The sequence below is a fragment of the Camellia sinensis genome, chromosome 15, assembly GCF_055761805.1.
Source record: "Camellia sinensis isolate YWXY chromosome 15, ASM5576180v1, whole genome shotgun sequence".
Lineage (NCBI taxonomy): Eukaryota > Viridiplantae > Streptophyta > Magnoliopsida > Ericales > Theaceae > Camellia > Camellia sinensis.
This window is the reverse complement of record NC_138975.1, coordinates 23,507,347-23,522,500: the sequence shown is the minus strand read 5'-3', so window position 1 is coordinate 23,522,500 and position 15,154 is coordinate 23,507,347. Positions and strand designations below refer to the sequence as shown.

Below are 15,154 nucleotides of genomic sequence, written 5' to 3'. Positions count from 1 at the left end.
CACTAGAACTCCACAAAGAAAAAATCCTTATGACATATATACTGTCACCAATTCAAGTTTTCAAATATTAGACAATTCTTTCCACTTCTAATTTTCCTTTTACCTCGAAAAGCCTAATCTCCTTGTTTTTTATTTATGACTTATTCACCCAAAAAAGAAAAGCCTAATCTCATTGTTTAAAAATTTCAACATTTTCACACATTTATGTCACTTGAATACAAGTACAGTACCCATATTGAATTCAACATGATATGAATAGGGATATGGAGTTGCACATCTATTGTCTAATGCTTCCCCAACAGTAATGCCAAGCAAAGAAAAGTTATTCAAGCCCAGATCAACGGTTCAACCAAAGTTTCATAGCAAAACCCTTCAAATTTGTTATGTTATTTCCAGCATACTTTAAAACAAGTGCAAGCACCCATGTCCAAGTGGCAAATTCTATAGAAACAACATTCTATCCTAAGTTAATAATGATAAAAATTAGGTCATGCTGATCTCATCTCTCTTAATGTATCCAAGATTTCAAGTGTTAGATAATTTAGACAACAAGACATAGCGGGTATCCATGTTTATTCAGCATATGAAGCAGCCAAACATTTAAAGCATGAGCAACAAACTCGTACATCTTGAATCACTAATGAACTTTATTGAAGTTATTCTACCAGATATCTTTGCATGCTTTAGTATTTCAATCAGAAAATTATAGCACAAGTGCTACTTCCAAAAGAAGGCCAGCTCACTAGTGTGAAAATTCAAATCATCACACAACATATCAAATAATATCTACTACATCCAAAGAAGGCCAACTCACTTGTGGATAAAGATCACACGTCCCCAACTCTTTCACTGCCAAAGGTAATCTTTCTCCATCAGTAACCTGAGAAGAAAAAAGAGCAGTGAATTTCAATATCACCTTGAGCAGAAATCGTTATAGTTTTATTCAGAAAAAGATGAGAACAAAATTGAATCAAACCTCATAATCTGCACCAACACTCCTAATATTAACAGTCTGAATTTCATTGTGCTTAGCCCATATGATTTTTCCACTATTGTCCATACTAGCTACAGGTTCCTCTCGACCAATTTTTACCATAATGGTTCCTTCATCATAACCAATTACAACCCTGTCCAGAGATTACAACGGCAATGGAAAACGAAGTTGCAGAAAGAGAAGTGTTAAACACACTCAAGGATACATTCAACAAATTTAGCAAGAGTAGTTAAATTTTCTTCCTTGAAATTGCAATATTCTATTCAATAAAAGCAATAACTCAATTCAACCACAACTACTTCCAACTTTAATTATTGGTTAGACAATTTAAGCATGACTTCTTTCTATCTCTTCATGCCTTAAATCCCAGACTTTGACATCCAAAGGATAACCACATTAAAGTTTGTGAACAAAACAAGCTCACGAATCTACTAGTAAGGAATCTAAATATCTCCCTAGAACTCCAAAACCTATACAAAAGAGATCATCCCACCAACCTCCCCCACCCACCAAACTAAATAAATACATAACTCACCGGCGTGAACGTTTCATATATCCAATAGCCCACACTCTTTCAAGACCATAATTCAGCGTGTTCTCAAGGCTGCAAATCAATGAAAACAGTACAGAAAGTTTAGAAAGACCAGCACAACCAAAAACTCAAATTTATTATATTTTCAACAATGTAAACATAAAAACTAAAAAACTTCTGTGTGAAATAAAATGAAGGGATCAAAAAATATAAAGAGAAGTGTAAACACACACAAACACATACAAAAGGCTCAACTGCTCAAGCATCCATATTGTCTTAATCTCTGATGTATTTTTTATAATTTTACTTCCAAAAATTCAAACCAATTGAACACTATTCTACAAAAACTCCATCTTTACAAATAAGCTGCAAAGTAATTTGCAACTTGCAAAGTGTCGCTACCAACATAAAAAAAAATTAACATTGCATTTGTAATTTATAAGATTGATAATTATCCAGCTATATTTAGCAAGCAAAGTTGATGGCAATGTGGCATAATTACAAGGTCCTTGAACTTGTGAACTCCATGAAACAATCCTTTGGTTTCCCATGACTTACACTTCTATACCATCTAAATTACAGCAAGTATCAACATAGTGCAAGAGTTCAGGGAAAGCAAGGGCAGAGGAGATCCTTAACACCAGATGCAAAAAGTCTCAATAAGGATATCTGAATAGAATGATACAGAGCGTTGGGAGAAGAGAAAAGTACCACGTCCTCAAGAAAACATTTATTTAACCTATTATACATATGTACATACAAACAATGATATAGAGACAAGGAGGACATCCAGAGAACTAATAAAATAGAGCATTGAAACAGAGAGAAGAGAAGGACAGGGATAGGGCTAGAAAGAGATCCTGAAAATTCCTTTACAGCTTTGCCATTTCATTTGAAAATTACAGATACCATGAGATTAATATCATTACGCTTTAACTTCAAAAGTACATGAGCCAATTCAAAGTCAACCTTACAGGTAACTCAGTGACCAAAAGGTTTAATAAATTGAAATATGATGACCAAAGTAACTGTCCATGAGGGTACACAAAGCAAAGATGCCACTCTATAAAATAATCACCTAAAGTGCCATTAAATAAATTCCTATCTCATATGACAACAATTATAAAAAGCAAGGGTTGGAGCAAGTTTATAACTTAAAATTTTGGTATTAACATAGTTTGACCACAAAACTTACCGATATGTGGTAGCATGCCATATACGAACAGTACCATCCTCAGAACCAGTTATTATAATGGGAAGTTCAGGGTGAAAACAAACAGCTGAAACATTGTGGGTGTGCCCGTCTAGTGTCTGGACACAACTTTTGGTTTGATAGTCCCACACCTGTTTTCATAGCCAAAATATTTTCACATTGTACATGTACATGAACCCAACAAGGAAGAAGAAGAAAAAGGAAAACTGGCGGCAAACCTTTGCAGTATGATCATCAGAACCAGTTATAAGATAAGGCTTATCACCACCTGTGAAGTAATCAACACAATTTACCCCTTTCAAATGGGCATCCAATGTAAAATTTGGGTCAGGAGAGCCAAGATTCCAAATCTAAAAAAAGAAAAAAGGGAAAACAAAAACAAATTTATCAATGTGTGCATGTGCTTTATACCAAATTATACGAATTTGTAGTTAACAAGTTAGTAATAAACAATCCAATTCATACCTTTATAGTGCGATCAAGAGATGCACTTGCAAATGTGTTGGTGTCTTTCGGATTAAATGTCACTTGCATAACATAATGAGAATGACCCTCAAAAATTTGAGTACACACCCAGCCCTTCTCCCAATCCCAAAGCTTTATAAGCATGTCATCAGACGATGAAAGCACATATGGAAGGGTAGGATGAACAGCCACACACCTAATATAATCCGTGTGCGCCTCAAATACTTTGACCTTATCCATTGTATTGTAGTTGTAAACACGAATATACATGTCATCAGCACCAGCAACAACCCATTGTTTGCGCGCAATGAACTTTGCGGATCGAACTGCAAACCCATAGAGAAGATATCAGAGCACAGTAAAGCCCACATCAAAACAACAGAAAGCAAAAAAAAAGTACACGCTGACCACACAAACATATAATGAAAAATATTAACTATGTACCTGGTAACTCAGTCACCTCAAAAGACTTCACCATCGTCTATGATATTAGAAAAAAAGAAATTGAAGTTAGTATCAAATGCTTAAAAATAAAATACTCATGATTGGCCAACTTGCGGCCCACAAAAAATAGCAGGTAATTCAGAAGAGGCTCCCAAAAAGCAGGGCATCAATGATAACTTGATCTAAGGATGACACTGTCACCCTTAGGGCCTTCAAACCCATTGAATACGTGTAAATAGCTCCTATCACATTCTCGCTGAGGTTAGGAATAGGGATGTTCAGAAACTGTATGGCATATAAAAAGACTAATGCTAATGTAAATATTGTAAAATGCAACTGCGTTAAAAAATTGGTTTCTAAAAACTTCCATCCAGATTGGCTACATATCATTGCAAGAGTTAGTATGATACCTCAAATTAACAAAGACGAAATGTGATCAACTATATTTTGGAAAAGAACTCTTGAGACACATACCAAAGTCTCCCACACAAAATATAAAGACGTTACACAAAGTTGGTCCATTAGGTGTTTTCTTGAGAAGAATATCTGAGTTGAAATGCAACGCTTATTTAAATTTCAGAGGTTTAATCAACAATATTTGCAAAAGAAATCTTGAAACAGATGCCAAAGTCTCCTACACAATATAAAGATGTTGCACAAAGTTGGTCCATTAGGTGTTTTTCGTGAGAAGAATATCTTAGTTGGCATGCCAGGCTCATTTTTTTTTTTTTTTTTTGATAAATAAAAGACAATATTATTAGCATGCAAGGCTCATTTATTTCACTTTCAAATGGTTGTGAACTGTATTTGCAAAAGAATTCTTGAGAAAGGGTTTTAAATATCGATTGTAATTTGTAACATTACATATCATATAGGTCATTGTCCACCACTCTCCAATATCGGCCAACATATACCGTATCACTAATATGGATACACATCCCGATACTGTTTCGTAAAACAGAGACAGATGCCAAAGTCCCCCACACAATATAAAGATGTTACACAAAGCTGCTTCATTAGGCATTTCCCTAAGAAGAATATCTAAGTTGACACGCAAGGCTCATTTATTTCAATTTCAGAGGTTTGTCAAACCTCTGAATTTTGTCCATGCTAGAATAGAGGGAATTTAAAAATTGAGACCCCATGGACATCAAATATCTATTCTCTTCAGTAAGCACAGTGGCCTTTCACTCTCACCTTCATCCCTAACATGTAACTCCCCCAGTTTCTCTTCTTGAAAAGAACTCTAGAATGAATAAAATAATCCTAAACAAAAAATAAAATTTTTAAACCACTAACTTCCACTTGTTATGTGTTAGGGAATTAGGGAGCCCACAAGCGCACAGCAATACTGGCCCAATCCATTAGGGAGAAACTCTAAAGTCCACAAACGTCATATCAAGGCCCAACATATATTAGTTAGAACTTCTACCCACTTAAAAGCTTAAGCCTATAAGTGGTGAGCCCATCTAATATATATTAAGACTCATCTCTTTTATTCTTTATCCGATGTGGGATTCTATCTTCACACATGCTCCAACATTATGTTCACCCAACTTTCTTGGGAATGTAATGAAGCCATCAACTCCACATTCACATTGTGTGGGATCCGTCCAGCCTGATGATGAGGTTAATAATGCTAGATTTTGTTCATTTCCATTACTATAAGGAGAGCACCATACAGCTGTGTGAATTAGTACGTATCATATAACCGTACCCCAAGTATTAATATTACTAAAGAGGAAGGCTATGAGAGTCCAACTCATGTTCTAGATATCCCGTTGCCAAGCACACACAAAATTCACATGTGGGATTTCCTGTTCATGTCATGAAGGCTATGAGAATCCGGATCACCACCAAGGGAGAGTCCAAAAAGCAAACCCCCCTAAAACCCTCCTCCAAACAACCTAACCCCCTAAACTATATATCTCCAACTACACAAGTCAGATCAACCTTATAACATAGGTAAAATCAGTGTTATCAGAGGCGAGCCTAAGCGCTCGCCTAAGCGCTAAGCGAGGCGAGGCGAGCCTTCAGCGCTTCATGCGTGCTGAGGCGAGGCGAAATGGTGAGGCGACTCAGAAGCGCCTGAAGCGAGGCTTAGGCGATGAAGCGTGAGACGGAAAGAAGCGACGCTTCATTGTATTTTTGCTTGATTTAAGTTCGAAACATCTGGGCCCTTGATCGACTTCGTTCGAATCACCCTTGATCGACAAAGTTAATTACGAAATAAGAAGCCAAACCCTAGATCGACTTGGTGGAGTGCATCGTCTGCCGAAGTCGAATCGAAGCATCTGGTCTTCTTCTGCCGAAGTCGAATCGCCTGGGTCTGCTTCTTCCTTCTTCGGACGTGGTGAGTTGCTTTTTCTACCTTCTTCTTCCTTTCTTCTTCTTCTTCTTCTTCTTCTTCTTCTTCTTCTTCCTCCTTTCTCCTTTGTTCACTGTCGGACCTGTTCGACTTCACCTGTTCTTTGTTCGACTTCGACTTGAAGAAGAGCACTGTCGAACACTGTTCGACTTCGAATTAATTCATTTTTTCTAAAATTAATTTTTAATTCGCAAAAATTAATTTTTAAAATTAATTCAATTATTTTTTTTCTTCTGTGTTAAAATTTCAATTAATTTGTTTATTTTAATTCAATTAATTTAATTCAATTAATTTCCTGATTATTCAATTAATTATTTTAATTCAATTAATTTGTTTAATTCAATTAATTCAATTAATTTGTTTATTTTAATTCAATTAAGTTAATTCAATTAATTTCCTAGTTATTTTAATTTCCTGGTTATTCAATTAATTTGTTTAATTCAATTAATTCAATTAATTTGTTTATTTTAATTCAATTAATTTAATTCAATTAATTTGTTGGTTATTTTAATTTCTTGGTTATTCAATTAATTATTTTAATTCAATTAATTATTTTGATTCAATTAATTTCAACTATTTTAATTTCTTTCCTTGAAAATATTTATATTTTTGTCTATACCATTTATTTTTAAAAAATATCATTTCTGGTCACCTCGCTTTGATAAAGCCCTCGCCTCGCGCTTAGGCGTTAGGTGACCTTGTCGCCTCGGTTCGCTTTTCGCCTTAAAAAACACTGGGTAAAATAAAATAAAATAAACTTCCTCTAAAGGCTCGGAAAAAAAAAAAAAAAAACCTGAACAAGCTCAAAATGAAATTGACCAAAGGAAAAACAAAACCAAAATCACAACATCCCACCAATGAAAGAGAGGGAAACCAACCTTCAAAAACCGCAAACCAATGTTACTACCGAATTATGTTCTGAAATGCACATTCCAAATGGTACACTTTTGTTCTACAACAGTAAATTTAGCGATCTAAAACAATCCCAAAAGTTTTTTCCAACATGTTTCCTAAAGGTCTATTAGGAGTAAAAAAATTCAATATAATAAACTAAAATCTAAGATAAATAAAATTTTGATAGGACAAAATGTCAAATTGGGTTATAAAGCTCATAGAATTGTGTTGCTACATGATTAATTTAAAGAAAAAAAGTTACATTTCATTGGATATCTCACTGTTAAAAGAAAATTATTCTAGTAGTACCATAATTCTTATAATGTAATTTATACGAGTCTAACCCTATTGTACCACTACCACATTTTAGAGCATGTGGCATACTTTGAATAAATTCATGTTCCACATACTAGAACAATAAACATTCCAGGTAACATAGCCTCAAACCCTAAGATAAAAGCTATGAAGCACAAGGAAAAGGCACCAAATACAAAAACCCTAAAATATAATAGCAATAAAGCAACAATGGTAAAACACAAGCCATCCTAACAGATAACACATCGAAGACAAGGGCAGCCACGAAGGGATTCTCCATGGGAACAGACAGGCTTGACTGCGTCCATCTTCTCCAAGACAAAAAGCCATGAGGTAAGCTCTCCACAAGAGAGAGAAAACACTTGTATGCTATTAAAATGACCCATTTAGCTAGCCCACTGAAGTTGCCCTTAAGAAGGCACCACCAAATCCAGGAAGAAAAAAAAAAATGGGATTATCACAAGCATGGCATTGTCGGCATAAGAAGGTACTTAACATTGTTCAGTTGGATTTAATGTAACTACCGCTTCCTTGTTAGCATAGCATAGTTGTTACATACCTGAGACTGATAGTTCCAGATGCAAACAGTCCCGGAATACAAGCTTGCCAGAATCCTGCAAGGTAAAATTATGTTTACTCGGAAATGAAGTTCTAAATAAAGTCAATGCTACTTGCCCAAAAAAAGGTACTTGATTGTGGAACGAAAACATATTTCACATTTTGTTTTCTTGGAAATTAGAATAAGGGGAACATGAAGGTACATTTTCAAATAACACAACATGATATGAATTATGAATTACCATGGCTCTGTTGGATGCAGATCCACAGACTTCACTCTTTCTGATCTTTGAGCAAGTTTTCTCTAATCAAGCAATAATTATCAGCATAAAGATCTAATCCACAACTAAATTCAATAAATCATTGAAAGTGAAAATAGTTTAAGTACCTTTATTTCTAGTCTGAGAGGCTGCGCCATACCAATCGCCCAATCAAAAACAAACACACGAATTAGATCTCGAATAAATTCAAATCTTCAACTGGTTCTAATTCTAGCATTCTAATAGACACACTAAAAACCGTTCAATTACAGTACAATTGTGCGAAATTCACGCACTTCAGATCGAATCGAACCAGATTCAAACTAGATCTAATACATATTACAATGTGACAGGACTTGAGTGATAAGAACAAGGACGAACTCACCATTTTCGGAAAGGAAAACGAGTCGCTGTTGACGGACACGGAGAACGGTGATCGATGAACCCTAGCGATCCAAGTGAGATTTTGCAGTGATTGAATCAAATCAACGGACTGAGCTACACAACGATCTTCGTTCGAATTGCTATCCAACTGAAGAGAGGGCAAGGGGACGGAGAGAGAGAGAGAGAACGAGAGAGAGATGTAACTGCGAGATCTCCGTAAATGAAGAGAGCAAATAGAGAAGAACTTTGAAATTACGAAAATCTATTTGTCAAGGTTGAAGTAGCAGAGCAAGATATATGAATGTATGGGACAAGATTGTAAATGGCTACTATAAAAAGAATGGGCACTTGTGGTTTTGTAGTTGGGGTGGGTCGGTCCGGTTGGGTTGGATATATACCTGTCAGCTGACCGGATCATTTCCGGTTGACAGTCAGTCTAACCATTTTCGAACCAATTACATGTTGAAATGGACCGAATTGATATTCGGGTTGTCCGATCGGATGTGGTCAATTTGGACGGATTGGACTAATGACATATTGGGCCTCTTTTTTTTTGTAATTTTTTATCCAAAATTAAGGAAATAAAATTGCACAGCCCAATTCAAAAGTAAAATTACTCTATTAATCACAACAAAAGTTAACCCATTCAAATTAATAAAATGATAAATTAAACTTTATAATTTTGTACACTTCACACAAGTAAAACCTGTCACAATATATAATCTTGCACTTCAAAAATGTTGCCAAACACAACATATAAAAACATGACATTAAAAATTAAAATTAATAAAATAACCTTCCAAAACAGTTTATGAATTACATTGTTTCTGTAATAAAATAACCCTCCAAAACATCTTAAAATAAAATAAACATACCCAATTAAGTACATCACATTGTTCCTTCCTGTAATAATATGCACAAATTGCCACAAAAACCAAACTAACAGTATTCAGCATGTACATCCTCCAAAATAAATATAACCAATTAAGTACATCACGTTGTTCCTTCCTATAATCTACACAAGTTGCCACAAAAACCAAACTAACAGTATTCAGCATGTACATCCTCCAAAATAAACATAACCAATTAAGTACATCACATTGTTCCTTCCTGTAATCTGCACAAGTTGTCACAAAAACCAAACTAACAGTATTCGGCATGTACATCCTCCAAAATCTTCTATGTTGCACAGTGCAAACATACCCCTCAAAAACAACTATGTTGCACAGTGCACAGACATACTTGAAAAACATAATTACATCTCAAAAATATGTTTGTTGTTGCCACAAAAAGTAAGTCATTGTCAAACTTCATCACTACTGCTATTCCACCATTAAACTAAAATTAAAAACGAGAAACATATTCACAAAAACTAAAAGCTGTTGGCTCAATGTTCTTTTTGCTTCTACATGTCCTGCAGAGAAGCAACTGAAATTAGAAAATGTAATATAAAGCTTACAAGGATAAAAAATAAAAAAAATAAAACTTAAATATAAATGTATAACAGTCTTACTGTTGGGCTTGCACCAGAAATTGCTATAAAAAAAAAAGAAAGAAAGAAAGAAAAGATTATTAATCAATTATAGAAATAAACTTCAATTTAAATTTAATATATGTGCAATAAATGAATAGTACCTGACTCATATTGTTCAACATCATCCATGGACCTTCGAAGAGAAATTGGGACAGTGGATTCAAGCCAATTTTGTGCGCATATAAGGGCCTCGACCATCATGGGAGAAAGCGAACTACGAAAAGGATCGAGTATACGTCCTCTCGTACTAAATACTGATTCTGAAGTAACTGTAGAGACTGGTAATGCCAAAACATCACGTGCCACCTGTGACAAAACTTTATACTTTGAAGAATTAGACTTCCACCATCCCAATATATCAAAATTTTCATCCTTAGAACCCTCACAAAAATCAGCAAAGTACTTATCTAGCTCTGATTTACACACAACAGAATACTCCTCCTCTAAGTATGAATTAAACTGAGCAGCAATGAGCATGTGTGGATCATCACAATCATCATCTACCTCCATTTCAGAAGCTGCACTCACATTAGGCTCTTGCCCACTTTTTGAATCATGTAAAGCATAATGCTCGTATAGACGAGTCAAACAATCCTTCACCTTGCCCGTCATCTCATTCACCACTTTCTCAATAGGAATTTGTGAGAAACAAAAATTCAAATACTTCAATTTTTTCCTAGGGTCAAGTACCACAGCAACATACAAAAGAAGATTTATCTTATCCCCATCACCCCAATACTTATCAAATTTTGCTTTCATATTAACTGCCATTGTAGATAAAAGTGTGTCGTCTTTCTTCATTAATTGCTCAATTTTGTTTTGAATGGCAAACATCTCATCATAGAAGCAATTTGAAGTGACATACAATGACCCTGAAAACCTCTTTGTGGCATTATAAAAGAGTCTTAAAAATTTTTAAAATGTAACGCCCTCAAAATAATACATAATACCTATCATTCAGACATGCAGTAATATAAGAAAATCAACGCCTTTCCATTCATCATAGTAGTTCTTACAACAGTATTACATGTTAACAATAAAAGCAAATGCCCTACGGGCTTACAGCTTTCCAAGTCAACACTTGGTTACACAAAAGAAGAGTACTAACTCCATACAAAATAAGCCCTTGGCTTGATATACATGTAATACAAACAAAATAATCAAAAAGAGTCTTCAACTCCCATAACCATCCAAGCTATGTCCTTGGAGGTGGCATGCTACCTGTACCTGAAAATAATGTCCCATATAGGGTGAGCCAACGCCCAGTAGAGATATGCTAAACGCAATATGAGCAGTAACTAAGACATTAGCAATTGATAAATGTTTAACTCCCATAAATCAATTCATAAACCATTTCCATTACATGACCACTATGTCTATGTTTCATTTCATTTTCCATGTCTTATCCAATTTCCAAATTCATACCCGTGGCTCAGAACCTGGCCACACGCTCTAAACGAAATAATAATTCATATTAAACGTTTCCCATTTTGCAATAGATAAGCATACAAGCTGTATCAACACCTCAACAGATAAGCAAATGAGCTATATCAACATTTCCATAGATAAGCATATGAGCTATATCAACACTTCAACGGATAAGCATATGAGTTGTATTACCGGAGTCCATCCCCTATCTTCTCCCAAACATTAACCGGTTTAGAGGTCCATCCCCTGTCTTTCCCTAAACTGTGGAGTACATCCTCTATCTCCTCCCACACAACACAATGCATATAAACAATTATCATATACATCATCAAACAATACATAAAGTTAATATATTCTTTCAACTGTCATATACGATGACACATTCCATTGATTAGTTTTAGTTTTCCTAATTATCATGCATTGTCTACAACAATCACGACTACCCTCCACCGGTAGCCCAAGGCAATTATTTCTAAACAGATAATAAATGCGTTAACAGGTAATTTATCCATATTTCCAAAAGTGAGCGATTAATAAATCTAACTTCACTAATCCATCTCATAATGAGCCAATTTCATTATATTCAACTCAATTCCATATTTTCTCAACACTTGTCATTAATTACACTAGTGACCCAAAAATACCCAAACATGACATTTTCCCCTTGATTCTCAATATTGACTCCAAGAGCCCATATATTACCAACAACATCAATGTACTCATTTTGAAACCCAAATACGTATTTATGGTCCAAAATAAACAAAACCCTCTTTTCAAAATTAAACATTTGAAACCCTAGTTTCCAAAACCCAAAACCATTTATACAAAAACTCAATATCTAGGTCAAAACCCATAAAAGTGAGTAGGAATCCCTACCTCAAATTCGGAGCCCAAGGGAAGGAGATGAAGAAAACCAAAATGCTCCAAACTCCAAGATCCACGGATCAAAACGAAGCCCTCGACGATCAACACAACTTTTACAAAGGCCAAAGGAAAGGGAAGCACTCTAACTAGATCAAACCCTAGAGAGAAGGGAGTTTCTAGAGAGAGAGGCTCTCAAAATCGGCTTTGGAAAAGTAAGAGAGAGAGTGAATGTAAAAAGTGATTCAAAAATGCCCAATTGCCTTCTGATATACGACATTCCCGCTCGATCGGAGAACAGGACGCTCGAGCGTAAAGCACAAAAATCTGGACACGCTCGAGCGCAATAAGGCTCGCTCGAGCGCCAAGACACAAGAATAAAGTACATCCGCTCGAGCGCGAAAACCAGTCCACTAGAGCGTAGATTTCCCCTTCCCAGAACTTACACCAAAAATGTATTACCCGCTCGAGCCTCAACAAGCCCGCTCTAGTGCGACCCGCTCGAGCGTAGAAATCACACCTGCAAAAGTTTTGCAGAGCACCAAAAATACTGGGAGTGTGCAATCTCCGCTAGAAGACCCGCTCGAGCGGAACGACCAAAAACCTAGCAACAAGATTTTAGACCAAGGCTCAACCCACCTGCTCGAAACATGCCCAACACATCCTAAAACTCAAACAAATGGAATCAAATGATGACAATAAGATAGATACAACTACCAACTCCACGGAACCAAAGTCCGGAATACAACAGATATCGAAAGGGAAAACCGGGATTGCTATAACCTTCCCCCCATAAAGAATTTCGTCCCCGAAATTAAAGACAAGTTTTTCAGAAACAAGATTTTCTCAATTCCTAACATTATTACAAATGCAAAATTTAACAACTCGACCCATTTCCGGTCATTCCATCTCTATTCAAGAGGCAATTTACCACATATCTCAATATGTATTAACAGCATTCTTTCCTCGAAATTCATCAATTTCTACATACATGTTTCACAATTCTATATCATATTTCACATTCATGATATATCTCCATTTCTACAATACATTCAACATATACAATGTCATAACAAACTTCCAATTTAAGGCAAGTTCTACAATACTTCCATAAAACAAAACATTCACAATGTTTTACAACTTAAGACATATATAATGCTCTTAAGGTTCAATAAGATTACAAAATTTCCAATGCATGATTACACGTCAACAAACAAGCCCGGATATTTCTCGGGGACCTCCAACTCACGTTCCCAAGTGGCTTCCTCCACTCCGTGATGTTTCCACAAAACCTTTACCAAGGGAATGGTCTTGCCTCGCAAGACTTGATCCCGCCTATCCAAGACCCGAACCGGTCTCTCCTCATACGAGGCATCCTCATCTACCTCCAAATCGGTCCAATCCAAAACATGGGACGGATCCGGCTCGTATTTCCGAAGCATACTAACATGAAACACGTCATGAACCCCGGACAACTGCGGTGGCAAAGCCAAATGATAAGCAACTTCCCCAATCCTCTCAAGGATCTCAAAGGGACTGATAAACCGAGGGGATAACTTCCTACTCTTCCCGAACCTCATCAAACCTCGCCTAGGTGATATTTTCAAGAAAACATGATCACTTACCTCAAACGCCAAAGGCCTCGTCCTACGGTCGGCATAACTCTTTTAGCGACTCTGGGCTGTAACAAGCCTTCTACGGATAAGCTCAACTTTCTTCGTCGTCTCTCTTACCAACTCCGAACCCAACAAAGGTGCATCACCCACCTCAGCCCAACAAACTGGAGACCTACACGGTCGGCCATACAAGGCCTCAAACGGTGCCATACCGATGCTAGACTGGAAACTGTTATTGTAGGCAAACTCCACCAAGGGCAAGTGCCTCTCCCACGTCCCACTAAAGTCAAGGACACAACCTCGAAGCATATCCTCAAGGATCTGAATAGTACGCTCGGACTGCCCGTCAGTCTGAGGATGATAAGCCGTACTAAAGGTCAACTTAGTGCCCAAGGCACTCTGCAAACTCTGCCACAACCTAGCAGTAAAACGAGGATCTCTATCTGAGACGATCGTTACTGGGACCCCATACAACCTCACTATGTCCCGAATATACAAGTCGGCAAGATGATTTACCGAATCTCTCACGCGCATAGGAATGAAGTGCGCTGACTTAGTCAACCGGTCTACAACCACCCAAATAGCATCACTACCCCGCTGAGTCTTTGGAAGACCTACAACGAAGTCCATAGTGGCATGCTCCCACTTCCACTCGGCAATAGGCAAGGGTTGCAACAAACCCGCTGGCCTCTAATGTTCGGCCTTCACTTGCTGACAAGTAAGGCACTTAGACACGAAGACTGCCACATCTCTCTTCATTCCCCGCCACCAGAACTGGCAATCCAAATCCCGATACATCTTAGTGCCTCCCGGATGCACCGCAAGACGTCAATGGTGAAACTCTCGGAGTACTTCCTCTCGGCAAGACTCCGGCACAAACAAACGGTCTTGGTATCTTACACTCAGGTCGGGATACACCGTCAAACCCTTCTCAACCTTCCCACTCGAGATCTTCTCTCGGAGGGATTCTACCTCAAGGTCACCTCTCTGTGCCTCTAACACTCGAGTCACAAGTGTAGGCTGCGCAACAATAGATAATAAGGCCGCAACCTCAATAGATTCGCTCAGAAGCAAATCAAACTCGCCAAGTGCACCCAACATCTCCCATTCCCGGATGGCTATACAAGCTACATCACTAATGGATTTCCTACTAAGGGCATCGGCCACAACATTGGCCTTTCCCGAGTGATAGTGTAACTCAAAGTCATAGTCCTCAATGAACTCCATCCACCTTCTCTGCCTCAAATTCAAGTCTCTCTGTGTAAACAGATACTTCAAACTCTTATGG

The 15,154-nt window shown here is 37.0% G+C and overlaps 2 protein-coding genes across 5 annotated transcripts in view; both read right to left on the bottom strand.

The window, feature by feature from the left end:
* Positions 1 to 8,791, bottom strand: part of LOC114280708 (coatomer subunit beta'-2-like) — an 18,051-nt gene extending 9,260 nt beyond the window's left edge. For both annotated transcript variants that reach the window (XR_014356270.1, XM_028223078.2), the window contains exons 1-11: positions 8,429 to 8,791; positions 8,172 to 8,192; positions 8,026 to 8,087; positions 7,785 to 7,839; positions 3,649 to 3,685; positions 3,205 to 3,530; positions 2,958 to 3,089; positions 2,722 to 2,870; positions 1,530 to 1,598; positions 977 to 1,127; positions 815 to 880 (exon numbers count right to left, since the gene is read on the bottom strand). Coding sequence is in view for 1 of the 2 variants with exons in the window: in XM_028223078.2 (XP_028078879.2) it covers positions 815 to 880; positions 977 to 1,127; positions 1,530 to 1,598; positions 2,722 to 2,870; positions 2,958 to 3,089; positions 3,205 to 3,530; positions 3,649 to 3,685; positions 7,785 to 7,839; positions 8,026 to 8,087; positions 8,172 to 8,192; positions 8,429 to 8,431 (1,071 nt within the window). In the remaining variant the exon portion in view is untranslated. The remainder of the gene's footprint in view (positions 1 to 814; positions 881 to 976; positions 1,128 to 1,529; positions 1,599 to 2,721; positions 2,871 to 2,957; positions 3,090 to 3,204; positions 3,531 to 3,648; positions 3,686 to 7,784; positions 7,840 to 8,025; positions 8,088 to 8,171; positions 8,193 to 8,428) is intronic.
* A 1,116-nt stretch (positions 8,792 to 9,907) lies between these two features.
* LOC114286402 (sugar transport protein 1-like) overlaps positions 9,908 to 15,154 on the bottom strand; it is a 35,242-nt gene continuing 29,995 nt past the window's right edge. The window contains exon 3 of one of the 3 annotated variants that reach the window (XM_082907903.1): positions 9,908 to 10,267. In XM_082907903.1, coding sequence (XP_082764029.1) covers positions 10,034 to 10,267 — 234 coding nt within the window. In that variant the 3' untranslated portion in view covers positions 9,908 to 10,033. Of the gene's footprint in view, positions 10,268 to 10,930; positions 11,189 to 15,154 lie in introns of those variants that run through there. The other 2 variants (XM_082907900.1, XM_082907902.1) reach the window with 2 other exon arrangements.